The sequence below is a fragment of the Labrus bergylta genome, chromosome 14 (genome assembly GCF_963930695.1).
Source record: "Labrus bergylta chromosome 14, fLabBer1.1, whole genome shotgun sequence".
In the NCBI taxonomy this organism is placed as follows: domain Eukaryota; kingdom Metazoa; phylum Chordata; class Actinopteri; order Labriformes; family Labridae; genus Labrus; species Labrus bergylta.
This window is the reverse complement of record NC_089208.1, coordinates 18,355,583-18,374,600: the sequence shown is the minus strand read 5'-3', so window position 1 is coordinate 18,374,600 and position 19,018 is coordinate 18,355,583. Positions and strand designations below refer to the sequence as shown.

Sequence of the window (19,018 nt, the reverse complement as noted above, 5' to 3'; positions counted from 1 at the left end):
TGCTGATGAGAGCCTCCTGGTAGAATTGTGTCTCTTCCTTGGTGTTTGTTACAGACAATATGTATGTGCTTTTGCAGTTTCAAGTATATGGGTGCATTCTGTCCAAACTATCATCTGTAACCTTTAAGCCCATCAGTCTGACCTCTGCCAATCTGGCAGCCACTTCAGCCTCTCTCGCTCAGAATCTGTCACGCTCGTCTTTTCAACTCGACCTCACGCTGTCTGTCACTGATACCTTATCTCCTCCTTTCAGGTAACAGCATACATCAACTCATTTATTCTTTCATCCTCCCCCCATTCACTCTCCTTCTGGTACCCTTTTTCTTCCATCCATACATCACTTCATCATATCCCTCCTCCCCATGTTTCATCCACGCCACACAATCTGCTGACTGTTACCAATCTGCCCTGGTGGTCCCTGTTTAGATGAACATGATGAAGATCTATGTGTGGTTCTGTGTCTGTGTGTTTATTTCAATCTGTGTGAGTGAACTTTAAACAGAGAAGGAGACGGAAGGAGCAAAAAATATGCAAAAGCACCCTTTTGTACTCACAAACAAACGCACATGTTCACAAGCACAAACAAAACATAGCTATAAAAAAACACACACATTTTCTCAGAAAAGAGACCAGGGGCCTAGAACTAGCACCTCCCCCTAACTCCCTGAACTCCACAGTCCTGCTTGGCACCATCTGGCTCCCCTCCTGGCCCATCCAGGATGCCTCTGCTTAGGGGGTTGGGGGGGGGGGGGGGGGGGGGGGGTCTTAGGCAGAGTACTAGATTTAATTTTCCCCTCATTCCCCCCCCATTTTTTTCTGCCATCCGTGGGATTCCCCAGAACAAACAGAGTGAAAGCCATCAGATGTGAAGACGTGGAACACATTTGCTGAAGATGCTCAGTGCTTCTGATGCAGCATTTCCAGCTCCGTCTCACAACCAACTGAAGCATGCTGCATCCGATGCAGTTCTTTAATGTCATCCCATAGCCTGCCAGCTGAAGCAGGGGCGTGGGTGGAAGGAAATCAATCTCTCATAGAGCCACTGGGGGCCCTCGGAGTCAGAGTGGGTTAGTGCTGCAGAGTTTTCTTCTATTTTCTGAGGCCTCTCTCTCCATCACCCCTTCTCATCTCTGCTGCCTTTTACCAGATCTCATAAAATATGGAGCCCCCCATGCTTGTCCTTGCCCAACCTATGAGTATTTGGACCTCACAGTTCAGATTAATTTATCATTTACAAGGCTGTGATAAGGCGCTACCAGAAACCTACATTCTTTGGAAGCTTTGGATCGTCTATTTTTCTCTCTTCATTATTTGTAATTGTCTCTAAATGTGGCCAATACCACAGAGACACACTGGAGCACAGATGGTGTGAAACTGCCTGGTCCTTTGGAAGCAAATGTCTGTGTAATTTGTTGAAACATCAGAAAGCTAATGATCTGAACATATCAAATCAAATTTGTCCCAGTGGGATTATCTGACAGAAATATACCCCCAGGTCGATATTCTGTGATGCTGACAGAGATGGAATAACTGGGAGCCAATGAAAAAAAAAATGGGACTCTGTCAGCTCTGATCTAAACATAGCTTCTGATAAGCCAGAGAGGTAGAGGGCAGAAACAAAGGTATTATTTGTGCTTATGTCACAGACTGGTCAGAAGTGAGAGAAAGGGGAAAGAAGTCTGGAGAAACAAACAATTTGTTAACTGGTCAAGGAGAAAGAACAGCGTCAGTAAATCAAAACGGTTTGTTCATTTAACACAAATGAACTAAATGATGACCTGATTGCATTGAGGAAAAGATTCTTCAGCTTTTAAAAATTTAACAGTCAGACTACATTTCTCCTTTCATCTCCAGCTAGGAGGGAAGTGTATGTCTGAAAACATTTAAGCAGGAGTTTGAAATGACCTCAAAAGAAATGTTCAGTGATGCAGAAGGGTGCAGGATTTGAATGTTTCCCAGAGACGACCCCAAATGAAGAGCAAGAGCACCAAAAGGATCTCAGTTAAGCAAAAAAAAAAAATAATCTAGAAATGTAGCTGGCCTCTGGGTCTAAAGAAGAACACAACCCATTATAGAAGTACAACATTTCATCAGATATAACAGTGATTTCAATGTTCACTTATGAGAAAGAATGACAAGGGATATGCCTACAGCTACTTGAGCTGTCGATCTCTGTTCAACTTTTGGAAGATTATGTGATGCCTTTTTCATCTTGCTTTGGCTTCAGTAGTCAGAGAACACATAGTTAAAAGGGCGTTTGGGTCTACTGTACTTTAATCAAGCTTCAAGTTTAAGGTTCACTGAACACTGAAAACGCAGATATAACTTCAAGAATGGACATAGGTCTGTTATGATCCATGAGAAATTGTATATATTTGGTACTTTTGTCTGGTAAAGATGTCTGACTCTTACCGATTTCTCACTGGATGAGTCTTCAAACATGCGCTCCAATGGCTTTCTCACTGGTTCCATCCCATCAATGAACACCTGCAACCAGGCAGAGAACATTTCATTACAGCTGGCTGCATACTAATACGTCATATATGGAGGAGTAACTAAACAATAATTACATCTGATAACAGCTCAACAACACTGAACATTTATTTAACCTGCAAACTGCACACACATAACATCCTCTGGCACTGTCTCCAAACTATAGCTACGGAAGTGTGACTGTGAAAACCTGGTTGATTGAAGGGTGCCCCATGGTCTTTCTCTTTGAGGTGGTGTCCAGTCCCCAGAGGGAGGAGAACCGGCTCCGGCGTTTACTGAAGGTACGAGGCATGGCCTGGTTCCGCTTCCTGAGGCTGCTTTCAGTACGGGCTGACACCTGAGACAGAAAACGTGAATTGAAAATAGGCAATACAGTGACGCGACATGATTCTGTTAAATTATACATTTCTAGCTCCTCAGTGTAAACCAATGGCTCTTACTGAGCACTTGCAACCTCTAGCCTCGTTCATGACCCACTACACATTGAACAAGGAACTTCTCCTGGCATTTCTGGGTTAATTCACATTGAGTCACTCAGCTATGGGAGCAGCTCTGACTCACTATATTGTCCACTGATACATACTTTTAAGCACATGTATGTATGTTTGTGTGTTCTATGTATGTGCACACAAGCACGTACCGCGATAGTGTGCGTGCTTATTGCTCTCCTCACCCATCACTGCTCGTGAGACAAACACATGTCAAACATTATAGGTCAAACTGTCCTCAAGACTCTTCTTCTTAGCAGCACGCAAGAGGAATCTGTACAGTTAACTGTGTTGTGGTGTCACTTGAGTCATGGGTAATACCAATCCTGATGAATAAAGAGCTGTATTAAAGACAGTTTTGCTATAGGCAATGTGAATTGGGTGATTTTTAAAGTTTAAACCTTTAATAATTAATTGTATTCTTTATTTTGTTAATGTATACATCTGTGGTTAATTTTCCATGGTGATCTTTTGCTAGAGAAATGTATGTGTGTATCTGTCTTAATCTGCATAACGAAAGACTCGTAAAATAATAGGGTTTATACATGGAGGTAACGTGCGGAAAAACACGAGAGATGGTTTGAGATAGAGAAATGTGTGAAGAAAGATAAGAAGAAGAAGAGAATACAGGAGACACAGTCGGAAACACAGAGAGAGACAAAGGAAGTGAGGGTGTAGGCAGTAAAAAAAAGGGGGGGGTCAACAGAGCAGAGAGTGTTAAGCCTGTTTGTGGGAAAGTGCCTCAGGGATGGCAGCTTACTAACAGAGTTCATATTGATCCACCAATCACATAAAAAAAACAACACACACACACCACAAACCTCTGATGTTGTGTGTCTCTGGGAATGTGTGTGTGCGTTTGGGATATCCGAATGACTGTTTGTATGAAACTGCTCTAAAGAAATGTTTCTTCCACCTTTCTTTTCTCCTCTCTGCTCTTTGTTTCCTGGCTGATATTTGACAGAGCGTAAACGTGATACACAGCAGCATATATATCATTCCATCTTTGGTAACTTTTCATTCTGTACATTCTTGAAATGCTCAAAGGTGACAACATGAGCATAGTGCACACTGCACAGCACTGAGCTAATGATTAGGCTTAAAGCCACAGGCTATAGCAGTCAACATCAGGGAAGTTTGTGAAGAGAATGATCTGAATGTGAGAGGTGATGACAGTGTGTGAGCAGTTATGTAAATTTGAGCATATCTTAAATATAGATTTCCTTACAAGGAGCCAAACTTCACTGAAAGAATAAAAAGACTGTGCGACTCTCTGAAGTGAAAACAAATGTGTTTGGTTCTAGTTTTCTTGAGCTTTGAATTTGATTTGTCACAGTTGAGAACAGAATTTTAATAGAGAAGTAAAAATAAATGTTACAACATTAAACTGAATAATGCAGCATTAAGACAGAGGCTTGATTGAAACCAATGATGTTGCAGCTACAGTTAGCATACTCTGAATTGTTTTAAACGGCACTTCTTTACATAAAAGTAAAAAACAAATGGCTTTTTCTTGAAGGAATTTCAGTAACATAACAGTAAATATATTTTAAGACTGTAGATGCATGTTGGCAAACTGTCTTTGTTGTAGCTTAAAGAAAAGTGCAGAAAATTCCTTCTCATGGCTGTCAACAAATTGTTTTCCAGAATTCTGTCCCCTTCCTCTCACTTCTGTTCTGACCAGTCTGTGTCATGAGTAATACCTTCGTTTTTCGCCCTATATCTCTCTGGCTTATTAGAAGCTATTTTTAGATCACAGTTGACAAATTCCCATTTTCTTTTTTTTATTTGCTCCCAGCTGATTAAGATAAATGAAAACAAATCAATACATCTGCATCCAGCATCTTCAGAACAGCTGTGTAGGATTTTAAAACAAGTCTTACCTAGCAGCTAGTGTGCCGCACTAGTGATAGGATGTTCATTATTTAGCCTTCTCTTTTTTGCTTTTTTGCTCTTATGTAACCCAAGTTTTAGTCAATTTTATCCTCGGGCTACATGCAATGCCTTTTTAGTTTGCACATTTGTCAGGCAAGCAGAATTTCTTGCTTTCAGTAGGCGTACAGTATGTGACAAGATGCTTGCACTGCCAGATAAACACACCCACTTTACAAGCTGGGCTGGTATTTGGGGTCAGGAATTGGGAACCTCTCACGCAATGTAATGGAACGTGTAGAAACACGTAGGACAGCACTTGATTTATGGATTAAGTGGAGTTAAATTATCAAAAGGTATGGAATGAGTCAGAAGTGAGAGAAAGTCAGAAATTAGTAACAAAGAGTGTGTGTGCTCGGGGCGAGTAAGTGCTTGGACGTTTCTATTCGTACCAGTGCATGGAAGGAAGACACAGAGAAGATGCCCAGTCGTCCCATGGCCAGCTTGGTGGGACGGGAAGCGAAGCCCAGCAAGCGTTTGGGATTAGGGGGTTCGCCGCCCTGCAGACTGGCCAGGTAGCACCGACAGCGGAACAGATCCATGTGAAACCGCTCCAAGTTCTGCTCCCACAGGAAGATCTGACACAGGAGAAACAAGAGTGAAGAGTGATTCATTTAGAAACCATCAAAGGAATCTCTCCAGATATGGCATCTGATAAAACCCATAACAGTGATAAATAAATAAATGGATTTTTTAATGGATCACAGTGCTTTTTGTCACTCATTCTGATTGTTTGTTGTGTTTTTGGGGGGAAATGGGGGAAACCTCAGTGTCCTTTTGGAGAATAAATAAAGATTTAAAATATGCATTTAAGATCCCTCTTTATTGGATTGTTATTTGGTCATTTCAGAGGAGTGAGATGTGGGAGTGCTGGAGCCCCTGAGGAGAGGTATTACTCACCAACACAGCCCCCACTAGTCCTCGACCTGCTGTGCTATGTGCAATGTATCACAGGGTGGGCCGTGGGAGGTGGAACACGGTGACACACACACACACACACACACACACACAGACACACACACTCACACACAAACACTTGAAATGAAACACAATCTGGACTTAACCATTTTTTCCTGGTTCCTTCTTGTACCTTTCGGTTCCAGGACAAATGAGAGCAAATGTTCTTTCTTTGGTTCTTCAGTTTCAGATAGCTCACATGCCTGTTTATTAATGTAAGCATGTTTTATCAGATTGAAGAGGTTCCAGATTCTGATCTACAACGACTCAATCAGTCACCGAGGCTTTTCGCTGCTTTGATCCCTAAATCTTAGTGAATGTTACTGTACTAACAGAGGCAATCAAAAATGGGAAATAGTTTGCTTGATTGAGATTGACTACTTCTTTGGGGTTTTTTTGTAGTCCTATTTTCTTTTGTTAGCCATCAGCCATTTGCCACACACATACAAAGAGTCGGAGGTTTTCTGAAACAAGGAGGCCTATTGTCTTTTGGGCACATTCTTAAACTCTCTTGCAATGTTTACATATGTTTGCTTTGACATTCAGCTCCAGACATGCATGACGTACTTAAAAAAAACTAAAGGCTCACTGAAAGTTAACAAACCTTATGTAAGAAGAGTTTGACATTCCAGCTGTGACTTGTTTCAGAACATCTATCAAATAAAGAAGGATTAACCAAAGATTTTGGTGTCCACATGCCTGCTAATGTGTGCATCGCATGAGTCTTAACATGTGTTATGCAGAATATTCTGCATTGCACTGCACTTGAATGTGTTTATAATGGGCACCAGTCAGAAAATTTGAAACCATCTGTCTTTGCAAGTGCTCCTCGAGAGCATTTGTCTGGGAGATTCGTGCATTACGCCGTGTAGCAAAGATGATTTTGTGCAGAGATTCGGTGTGTGAGAGCATGCAGTGCAGTTCATAAGGTACAAAGATGTGCATCTGTAGAGACCCCTAGGTGTTTTCACTCAACTCAACAGGAAGCTACAGTCACTCAGCAGGGTGCTCAACATATGTGATCACAGAGATGGTTCACATCAGCATCACATGTACATGAAGTCTTACTCTTTTGCAGTTTGATACTATAAAAAGACTCTTGCTCCTTCTCTTGCATCTTTTTGTGTTCGTATTTGATTCCTGTGTTTTGCCTTGTTTGATGGTAATGTATAAAAATCAGCTTTAATCTATTTCACTCCTTTTCAGATTTCCTGAGTAATAACCCAGCTTACATACCTGCTCCAGTATGGTCTTCCTCTTCTTGCCATCAGTGACGGTGGACAGCTGCATGTCTCCCATCTTCTTCATCTTCTCGTCCATGTCGATCTTCTGCTCCAGCTTGCGGATCTCGGTTCGCAGCAGCCGCACCGTGTCCTCCCTGTGATGCTGCCGAGCCAGGGCTGCGGCACACGCAGAGTGGATCGCTGTGATCCAGTTCTCCAATTCGGTCTGGCCTGACGTCTGACAGGAGAAAGTAAGGGGAAAACAATTTGTGATTTTATCCCCTACTAAAAATAAAGAACTAAATTAAACAGGGGAAAACATGGAGGAAAAGAATGAATAAAATTACAGCTATAAGAATTGTTGCCAATATTAGCCGTAGCCAGAGGGTGGTCATTATAATCTCATCAATTTATTACCACAAATCTTTCCATTCACTGATTTAATGTCACTGTAGACAGCTGCCATGAATATAAATAGACACATTTTAACGTTACACAATAGTCGGTGTGGTGGATCACTGTCACAGAATGACAGTGTGGCCTTTAAACATGTCAGACATAGAACAAACACACAGTCACAGGACTGGCTTATCTCCCACACATAGCTAAATGTCACATAGTTGTGTGCCATACACAGACAATCACACATTTCCCAGGGGATGCAAAGTCTCTTCTTATTCTAAGCAAACTCTTTCTCAATTGCTGAGCTGCTCAATCCGTGAAAAAAAAGAAAGAACTGAACACCCAAACAATGATTTTTACCAAACATTTCATCTTCTGTCTCCTTTATTTCATATTGAATCTTCCATGGATGTTTAAAAGAACATGTGTCTCTCACCTGGAAAAGGAAAGCGTCTCCCACTGAGTTGCTGAGGCAGAAAACAAAGTCTTTCTTGGGGTGTTCAGGGACAGCCTGGACTATGCTATTCTCCACCCACAGTGCATGTTTAGGGATGCTGTTGTGGTCTATCCCTGAACGGCAGTCATGCTCGTATAGAAAGAGAGTGCAGCCTGAAAAACAAAGAAAATTAATATTTTAAAAAAACAGGCAGAAGTTATGATTTTTTTTCAAACCAACTAGCCAACCAAGGTCTTTAACATTTAACTGCTATGATATATAACGGACATAAGGATGGGATGCAGGCAGAAAGCAGCTGCAGATGCTGTATCTTGTGGATGAGATTGGATTAGACACGGTTGCCGCCGGAAAATTAAATTGTGATGAGGCTGAGTAGTGGAAATGTAAGACCACACACAGAAGAGGGTGAGAGAGGAGAGTAGAGGTGACAACCAAGGGCACAGACTGTGTAGAGACTGATGTGATTACAGTTTAACAGGAGAGACAGAGTAAGAGATTATACTGGTTGGGGTCAGAAAAAGATGTTTATCTGAAAGTGACACTACACTGAGATGTCCCTGATTATCCTGAGCTCAAAAATGTTACCCATGTTACCACTTTCTATATCAAAATGAGAATAAACCTGCAGCTGCTTTCTCTTAGTCATTATACATCCACATGTTTTGCATTGTAATCTGCAAATATGAGTTGAAATCCAAAAATATCTCAGACATAATAGTATTTGTAGTAAATGCAACACCTTTCAGAGAGACCCAGTAGTGTTTCCACTTGCGCTTTGTTGCTGGTTCCACTTTCTTGTTCTTCTTATGAACCAAGAAGTTCTTCACCGCCAGAGCCCCTGCTTTCCTCACTATTCCCTGAGCACAGCCAATCAGAGCGTCTGATGGATATGCGCTGCTCAGTGTGCCGCTACTCTGCTCGTCACTCACGGCGGAGCCAGCCTCCTCCGTGCAGTCCCGACCATGATGTGTCTAAAGAGAAAGAGATGGTGAAATGTAATTCTAACAAACATGTTGGATTAAACATTAAACCAGAAATACAACATACAAACAGAGGGACTCACCCAGGCTTGATTTTCTAACTCCTTTCGGAAATTTTCATAAACTCCTCCCCTGACTCCTTCACCGCCTCGTCCATCTCCTCCTCCTGCGCTGCTGCTCCCGCTGTCGCTCCCGTTAAAAACGCTGCTTTCGGTAGCTGAATACACAGAGAAAGAAGCCGACATGGCCTTGCAGCGCCTTGACACCAACTCTCCGTCTCCATCTATCTCCGTGGTGACACCATCGATGCCACTGTCGCCATACTCACTTCCCTCGCCCAAAACACCAGAGATATCCTATCAGCAAGAAAAACAGAACTCATTTACTCATGCATTATGTATGAATATACAGAAACTAATAATTAATATTCACACACACAAACATAAGCAAGTGACACTCCAGGTATACACATACATGACCTGATTCTGGGTTTATATTTGTGTATATTTATACCCATGAGGCTTGGTGCATTAGAATATGTGCACGTTTTTTAAATGCATTTCTGCTTAAAGGACGTTTTTCACTTTAGACAAAAATATTTTCTGTGCTTTGACTCTTTTCTTTCACCAAACTGAGGCTCCCTTGGTCTTTTTCTCTTTGTTTTGCAGTGTTGTGGATCTATTTATATCCTCTCTAACAACCCCCTTAGCCTGGCTGGATGAATTTATAATGATAACTTAGGGTGCTCCACCATCCAAAGGTGCTTAGGGTGTTCGGGGAAAAGAGTTGAAAGCATAGCCGGGTTCATTTCTTCTGTACTCTCTTCATAAATGGCAACCTTTCTTTTGGCTGCTTTCTCTGTTATCCTTGGGTGAATGTGCTTTTGTAAGATCATAAGAAAAGCTTCTACATTACATCCATACATCTCCATGTTTATATTTATGCATGTTAGGACTCTGTGTGTGTGTGTGTGTGTGTGTGTGTGTGTGTGTGTGTGTGTGTGTGTGTGTGTGTGTGTGTGTGTGTGTGTGTGCGTGTGTGTGTGCGTGTGCGTGTGTGTGTTTGTGGTTAGTGTCTAGGGCATGAAAGATGTTCTGCTTTAATGCTTAAATTTCTGGAGGGGGAATTTAGAAACCAGGCCAGTGTTGGACAAGTAACCCCACAGCATTTTTGCGATCGGTCTCCTCGTAATCCCATTCCCCACTACATAAATATACTCTTGGGTGCACATACAGGAAAACTTTGACACATATCAGAAGAGTATTAGCGCACAGGAAACCTAAATCTCTTGTGTGATTCTAGTGTCCCCTTGTACACATGACCTGCTAGGCACTACAGTTACACAAAGCTATCAAAACAATCAAAGGATCTCTTTTTCATAAAGAAAGAATGAAATGGGTAAGGAAACCAGAGAAAAATATACTTTTTTTTTTTTTTACATGATTGCCACTTTGTCTGTTGTGTACATTTTTTTACATATTGTGTGCTCTAACCTGAGTAGTTTGTGCACGGCGTCCTTGGAAAGCAGGGCGCGGTGCAGACGGGATGCCCAGCCCTGCCAAGCCTTCAGACAGGCAGTGTGAGCGTCTGCAAGGGAGTGTGAATGCTCCATAACCGCCGCAGTCCTCCTCAGTTGGAGACATCAAGCCCTCCTCCCCTTCTCCATCTCCATCGCACTCGGCCTCCCTCCGGTTTTTAGCAAAGCGGCTCCTCTGCCCCCTGAGGCCAGGACTATGCTGGCTGCACAGATGGTCAAGAGACGATGCCCTTTCAGCGGAACCTGACACACACACACACACACACACACACACACACACACACACACACAAGTGGACATTGCAGAGCAGTGTGTAAATACGTGTTTGAATGAGGGAATTGAGGGTAGTGTATTCTGATTACTGTCAATTACTGTCAGATTGCTTTGCCAGATTTGACGTGTAAATTAACCTTCTCCATGTGTGTCTGGGTGCTCCTGTGAATCTGTGTGAATTTGTGAGTGAACAGTGTGTGTGTAGGTGTGTGTATGTGCAGCAAGCCCATCCATTATTCCCAGCAAGCCAACTTCCTGGGGCAGCACTTACACCTTCTGCAGTAAAGTCACCAGCTACCGCCTGCTGTTGCACTGAAATCCAGGGGCTTCCGCACGGTGTGTGTTAAGCTAACAACCCTGTGATCAACTGAAGTGCTGCAGCCGATGGAAGAGCGGGAACCTTCAATCAACAGATTTTCACAAATTCTCGCTCTGAGTGTCTGCGATTTTTTTTCCCCACCAGCCTCATCAACTGCAAAGTGGATCAAATCAAGCTCACACCCCTGAACACATGCAAAGATACAACAATAGTGCATATGGAACTTTGTCACCATTCATTTGAACAAAATTGGAAATATAACGTCCATACATTGACAATTGTAGTTTCCTTTCTCGGGGGAAAGGTATGATTTGATTTGAAAGACTACTGCAGTTGTTCAGACAACAATACCAGTTATGGATACGCCAAAAATACTGTGTGCTGTGTTAATAACAAAATGCAATTTATTTTGTCATCTGAGATTTAGATAATTTTAATTTGGCGGTATTACTGTTAGAAACCAACTATTTACAGACACTCTTTAATGCAAACACGACGCCATGAGGAGCAGGGATAGACTAACCCTTTTCTAGTACTGTTTGGTTTCTGTGTAGGATTCCTTCAGTGTACTGATGGCCTATAACAAAAAATATTGCACAAGTATCACAGGGATAGAAGGTATCTCTCAAAACTACATGTGTGTATTTGAACATGTGTTTTCTCTGTCTAAAAAAAGTAGTCTGTTCACCAATATGTGTGTGTTTACAATCCTCACCTGCACTTGCTCTAGGGTGTGTGAACTGCTCCTCCTCTTCCCCATCGATCATTTCCTCCGTGCTGGTCAGATGCTCCTGGCTCAGGTCCGACAGAGAGAACTCCAGGCTGTCCTCCCTCCACATGTCTGCAGACTTGGACCGCTTCTTTTTAAAACTCCCCCCCTCCCGTGGACCCTCGGTCATCCGCTGAAGGTACCTTTCTTCTCCAATAACGTCCCCCTCCCCTTCCCCCATGGAGTCCTCGCCTCCATCCTGAGCCACGGTGTCTGCCTCTGAGGTCTCAGGCGTGGGTGTGGCCAAGAGGTCATCGTCCTGCTGATAGGACTCTGGCCTCATTGTCATAGCGACACGCTGAGTCCAGTGGGGGTTGATGCCGAACTCTCCAAACTCATCAGTGGCGTTGAAAGGTTCCAGTCCGTTCTCTGCTAAGGATTGCGGGATGCTCGGGGTGCTGGAGGAACGGGTTGAGGCTTCAGAGTTCCTGTGTTCTTGTTTCACTGAAGAAGAGTGTCGTGAGCGTCGTGTGATTTGCTGTTTATTGGAGAGACGAAGTGACCGGGACGTATGTTTACGCGAGAGATGTCCCGTCACATCACCGTAGAAACTGCTGTCCCCATTCTGACTCTCTACGTTGCCCATGATTCAACTGCAAATAAATGAAGAGGAATCTGTGAAACACACATATGTAACCATTATTTTAATTTAGGCTTTGGATAATTCTTACTTAGAAAGTAGTGACATAAATGTTTCTGTAAATGATTTGGTCTGTGCCACTTTTCAATCTAATGTTTGCACATATTAACTTGAACACGACTCATATGAGCTAAAATTAAAGGGCTATTCATATTAGTTATGTTACATATTAGGCCATCACTCTCATACCAAGGTCCTAACACAACTTTTTAAAGCAGGGTTTGACATATTGTTTCTGTGTTTGAATGGAGAGAATGGTATAAAAGGTATAAACTTCATGGCACACAATGCAAACAATTAAATATATCCGTCAGCTGGTTTTGTTATTAACATGCATGCATCTATTCAATGATTCTCTTTAAGGATGTAAGGCAAACCTAAAAGGAAACACAAAGCTGCTATTATAGTCCCCGCTCATGGACTGCTGACATTTTTTATGTTAGGTGAGGGGACTCTGCTGGGTTGCATGTGCAGGAGGAGACGGAGTCTTCTGCAATGGTGACTGTTTAACATCACAAAGATGTATAAAGATGTTTCTTGCAGGACAAAATCCAAAGTGGAAAACAGTATACAGACCACCGATTTATACTTCTGCGTCAAAGCCATGCTGTAACATATGCCGTAGGTTCACTTAGCCCTGAACCTGTGCGGGAGCCTACATATGTAGCCTGACATGCACCTCCCCAAAATGTAACTGCGTGTCAAAACGATTCAGACCACAAGCCCGCTGATTGGTCGACTGGGTAGAATCTTATTTCCAGCATTTACAACATTTCCAGAATCAACGCCGTATCTTAAATTCTGCAGAAGGAAAAGCGCTGCGGTATATATAAGCTCAGAATCCTATACTATACGCTTGTTTCCTGTACAAAATAGCTAAATAACAATCATCAGAAATCACACTGCCAAGTATTGCAGAACTATGCAGACACACCAACGCACAAGTATGTAGTGCTGTCAATGTAATAGCCCACTATGGCATAGTTAGGCGTGGATTCAGCGCAGAGGTATAAACCAGGTTAAAAATGTATAAAGCAGAGAAAATCCGCACTCAAATGACATCATTACCCATCAGTCCCCTGCTTGCATTACATTTTCCTGACTATTTCCTGCTGTGTTCTCAGATTCATCCTGACTGTACACTGACATTGTACTCGGCGGATGGTAGGAAAAAAGTCTGGAGAAAACAGATTCAGCCATTTGTGTTCACACATGCAAATCACGGGACAATGTCGAAAATGTTTTCATGAATTCACAGCTTGAGTGAAATGGGCTTTTAAGTGATTGTAGAAATTTTAAAAAAATAAGAAAGAAATTAACCGCTACTTGCGTTGTGCTTTGATATTAAGTGTTGTTTGCTGTTAGCCTATCAAGATCTTTCAAAAGCAGATAGATGGCACCAGATGCTGGGTCTGTTTCTTAGTCTTTGGTAAGAAGTTAACAGTATTTTTATACACATATAATGGTTCTGTTCGTAGGGAAAAAAAAGATTTGCGGAAAGAAAGTTACACTCAGCAAAATAACGATCCGGAATAGGTAATGTTTTAGTTTATTTACAATAGCCACTTTGTTAATTAATAACTTTTAATACCCACTTTTTGTTGAAGTTTGCACGTAGAATCGTTTTTTGTCATTGCCAGAAGGTATACTCTGCTTTTAAATTATTACCAAACAGCCGGCCTTACCCCCCGTGGCGCTGGCATGTTTACTGTGTCACTTTTGCTATAAAAACCAGGTCAATCTGTGTGCTGGATGAGTGAGTAACATTTCATTGCCCATTAACCGGCCGTAGTTTGTCAGAGGTATCCGGGATCTCTTTGAATGCTCTGTATAGTTAAGCTGTCAAGCAAATGAAATGAGGCACCCACAGATGAGGTAGAGACAGCATTGCCAGGTTTTGGCTAATTTAGCTAAACTCTGATGTTTAGAAATCGGTCAGGGACAGCTCACTGAAAAGGGGTAGCACAGGGACAATAAAGCTCATTTAAAATGTATTTAGAGCATAAAAAGCTTACATTTCACAGAGGGGTTCTTGGTGGGTTTCGGTGTTTTCCTAATAAAGAATTCAGAGTGCATTTCATTCTCATTTTTCAAAGCAACGACAAAGGCCTACATTTTAACATGCAAGATTTCTTTTTGATAAATCTAACTTTTTGAAACCGCAGAGTGCACTTCACATCCCAGAAAATTAAGGAAACATCTTATCCTGTCTTCAGTACTCTCTTAGCGGTGTTCCCATTAGTTATTTTCACAGACGTTATCAAACAAATTATTTTTGCTGCATTCTGCCAAATCTCCATCTCCTGCTCTCTGTTATATAAGCACACGGAGCTGCTGAGTCAACTGCTGTCAGATCAGTTGATCCTCTGAGTCATACATCGTCAAACCCACACCATCAGGTTCTCAGTGTGGGCTCAAAATGCAGCGCACCAACTTTTTTTCTCTCACATGTCAAAAATCTGTTAAAGCACATTATTGAATCCAGTATTAAGAGCTATCACATAACAGATACCCGATGTTAACCAAACAAGCAAAGATATTCAAACGAGTAGGGAGCAACTTAAAATTCAATCCAAAATCTGACACTGACAGAGATTTTTGCAGCAATGAGCGACTGCTCTGTATAAAATGTGGTTACCTATAGTTAAGCAGCAGCATCACCAGCTTCTTATCATCAATGTGGAGCCATCTTTCACAGACTGCATGATCCTCCACACATCCTCAAACGATGGTGTCAGCTTGCCTTGAGAGGAACAAGAAGAGAGAGAGAGAGAAGTGTTACAGGGAAGCTCTCAAAACTTCAAAGTGACCCGATGTGTCAAATGCACACAGAAGAGGAGACATAGGACAAGGAACAGAAAGGTCTCTCTGAAACTACTGCAGCGAGGGAGAGAAAGGGGATCTGCCAGGTATGTCACATAAAGCGCATGAAGTTAACTTGAAGGGAAAGCTGTGAAGCTCACCGGTGAGGGAGTCTATGAGATAAGAAACAACAAACAGGATGAAAGAGAATGAAGAGAACTGTGGTCAGTAAGCCCGGGGTTAATACAAGGCTTACAAAACACATTTAATCACAAACTCACAGATCATCACAAACACAGCTCAGACCTGAGGAGTGGGGGGGGGGACATTTCACCCAAAAGAATCCTATGTTCTTTGAAGAGCACCCTGAATGTCACAGATGACTTGAAACCATGCAGGCATGTTCAAGCATGTGCATAGAACATTGTGGGATACACCCCTTGTTACCCCGCAGACAAAGACACATGCACACACATTCACACTCACGCATACTGTTGGTGAAATGACAGAAGATGAAAGCAGCTATGGAGAAATGATTTACAGCTTAAGAGTCAATTAAATAATGCTTGCCAACACAACCTAATTTTCCTTAATACCAGCCCTGAGCTGCTTAGACTAGACTGTGATTTCCATAATGTGCTATGTATAGTACGAAGGTATGCAAGTGCGAGCATGCATGCTTGTGTGTAGTTTTGTACAGATTTTGGTTCACAACCGGATAAAATTGTATTTTCTACACGAATCTGAGCAACAACAAAAAAAACTGACGATGCTTCTCAGCTGGATAGTTAAAGAATTCAGAGGTCTGAAGGAGGCCAGCTAGGAGATTGACTGCAGCCCTTATTGCTGCAGACACTGCTGTCAGATACGTTTGTGTTATAGTAAGCCTTTAAGAAAAAAAATGCAAAAATTAAATAGTCAAATAAGACAAAAATAGAGAAAATGCAGCTTGATCAAGGGCAAAACAGATGTTAATCTGCACATGGTCTGTTCAGATAGTCCACATCTGTTAAGTTATTTTTATTGGCAATGTTTCATGCTACAAAAAATTGCATGCTTTCCATCTAGTTGGCATGAACATACTTTTATTTTTACGAAACTTTGACAACTGCTGCTTTTGTAATTGATAATAATCAGATGATTGTTTGATTATATCAAACAATAATCATTAATAATCAGTGTGTTTTTCTGTGGGGCAGTGAAGCAGCAGCGTTTTGTTGTTCTGGGAAAAGAAAGAAATGAAAGCTCTAAAAGGAGAAGTGGAAAGGACAAAAGAGAAGTGAAGATAAGGGCTGAAAAAATGCACCGAAACCATACACAATGTTTTGTTTCACTGGTCAACTATGACATGACACCATACCATGTATGGGTCCACATTCATGTATCTAAACATATAGCTTAGCTACAGCATCGAATGTTACCCCCAGCTGTGGGAAGTGGTTACATAACATAAACTTGACCCCGATACTTCTCCTCCTCTTCTCATTATTGTCCCCCTCCCCCTCCTTTATTTCTCATCCTTCCTTCTTCCCAGGCTAATCCAACCCCACATGCTGACCACCCACCTTTCCAAAACAAACAAAAACACACAAAAGATAAACAATTCTAACAATAACACATTTACTCACAGTGATTTGCAGATGCTTCATATTTTCTTAGCTAGTCCTGCTTATTTTTTTTATACAGCTAAGTGGTCATCAATTGTTGTTGTTGTCAAGGAATGTGCAAAAATGAGTACCCTTAACGATGTATAGATAGATCATTCATACAGTCTGGGTAAATGAAATGATACAAAGAGGCTGCAAACATACACTCCCTTACTGTACAAAAATACAGCATTTGGTTTGTAAAATCTCTAAACAAACAGAAGGTAGTATAACTTAGAACTCTCCATAACATGAACTGTCAATTGCTTTTGAAAAGCCACATAGTCCATCTATACATCTGTCTAAACTCAGAGTAGTAAAAAAAACACGCACAGACCAAACAAACAAAACAATCCTCCCTAACACAACACAAGGGACATCTAACTGCTGCCTCTCCTCTGGCGATGTACAGTCGAAATTGTTTAGTCTCTTCGTTTTTCCTCTCCCTGTGCCCTGCAGCAAAGCATGGAGGAGGGAGAAGGGTAACGAGGGGAGGAGGGGGAGAACTCTCTGCTAAACCCCTATAGAGCTAAGAGGTGAGGCAAGGCTGGAGGCAAAAACACATTCACAGGAAAGGAGGGAGCAGAGGTTGGTATAGACACAGAAGGGAGAGAGGTGTGGGGGGGGGGGACATTTTGGGGTATGGTGCTATGAATAGAAGTTTTATATTAAAACAAGTGAAAATAAAACAAGGGGAGCAGGAAATGAAGAATTATAGCGTGCGTGCGAGGAAGAGTGAGAGATAGAGCGACATTGGGGGGGGTCCTATTGTTGCTGAGCTTTAAGTGGATAAGTAGACATGTGCTCTGGCTGCCTCTCTTTGGGCTTAATTGAGGGAGCCGAGACAAAAGGGGAAACATAATTATTCGCTCTCTTTCCCTCAGTCTCGCAGTATATTAACACATTGAGAGAGAGTGTATTAACACAATGGCTGGCGCAACAGCAGCAAGAGCATCATTACTATTCAGACATGCCCACTCACATCAGTTGAAAACACACACACACACACACACACACACACACACACACAAACACACGCAAATACAATTCCAGACATATCTTCATAAAAACACAACTCTTAAAAAATGTAAGCCCGCTTTCCTCATTCAGATATTTTATTTGCGGAATTGATCAACACCAACATTAGAGATGTTTTAATACCATTTCATTATTTTTAATACTGATTTTGATGTCTAGACTGTTCTTGTTTGTTATTTTCTTACCATTTAAATTTACTTGGTTACTGGTTGGTGATGTATTTGAATGATGCATTGATGGGCATACTCACCAATACTTCATTTTAAACCTTATCGAGGCCGATACGGATGCTGATGTCGGGTGGGAAAAACTCTTTCCAACTTGATTAAATAATGGGTTTTTATCTTTTACAAGTACATCTGGCTTTATAAAAAAAAATACAAATGGACAGACATAGGGCTGAGTATCATACTGGGATTAGATATGCTACTGAACTGCAGAAACAGTTTTGCACTGGAGCTGTCAAACTCATATTGCCACATAAGCACAGTTGCGTTAGAAAGGCTCTCGACACCTTTGGGCTCCCACGTCAATCACGGTCACATGCAAGCGGGTAGTTTCCTGTCGCACACACTTAGTACAAAGGCACACATACCTTCGGTCGCACACACCTGCACCATCCCAAGAGAGTCTCAAGTGAGCAGGTTTTCCGACTCACACATACACACACGTGCACGCACACACACACACACACACACACACACACACACACACACACACACTCTTTGGAAAAATACCAAAGGCCTGTCAGAACAGCCATGGAGCAGGCACACCCAACTCTCTCCCCCCCCCCCACCACCACCAATCTTTTCATCTCTGCACCTGTCTCCCAGCTCCACCCTACATGACACACACAGCTCAGCTTTCCAGACTCAAAGCAGCCGTGACGTGGATGCTGATGTGTGCTACTGTACGCCGCTGCTCTGTGAATGAAGTCTAACAAAACCTGTCTCAGTGCTTTTCTAAACCTGTCATAGTCTAGACCGCATGCTGGGGCAGCCATACTGAAATCAGTCATCGACTACAAATTGCGACATTTTCAAACACTCTAAACTTGCCTTG

The 19,018-nt window shown here is 42.1% G+C and overlaps 1 protein-coding gene across 3 annotated transcripts in view; it reads right to left on the bottom strand.

Annotated features, from left to right (window-relative positions):
* Positions 1-19,018, bottom strand: part of tiam1a (TIAM Rac1 associated GEF 1a) — a 54,718-nt gene that overhangs the window by 23,494 nt on the left and 12,206 nt on the right. The window contains exons 2-12 of one of the 3 annotated variants that reach the window (XM_065962834.1): positions 15,109-15,213; positions 11,777-12,423; positions 10,426-10,712; positions 9,261-9,288; positions 9,016-9,149; positions 8,692-8,923; positions 7,932-8,104; positions 7,107-7,331; positions 5,306-5,491; positions 2,684-2,830; positions 2,413-2,487 (exon numbers count right to left, since the gene is read on the bottom strand). In XM_065962834.1, coding sequence (XP_065818906.1) covers positions 2,413-2,487; positions 2,684-2,830; positions 5,306-5,491; positions 7,107-7,331; positions 7,932-8,104; positions 8,692-8,923; positions 9,016-9,149; positions 9,261-9,288; positions 10,426-10,712; positions 11,777-12,416 — 2,127 coding nt within the window. In that variant the 5' untranslated portion in view covers positions 12,417-12,423; positions 15,109-15,213. Of the gene's footprint in view, positions 1-2,412; positions 2,488-2,683; positions 2,831-5,305; positions 5,492-7,106; positions 7,332-7,931; positions 8,105-8,691; positions 8,924-9,015; positions 9,289-10,425; positions 10,713-11,776; positions 12,446-15,108; positions 15,214-19,018 lie in introns of all 3 variants that reach the window. The other 2 variants (XM_020639840.3, XM_020639839.3) reach the window with 2 other exon arrangements.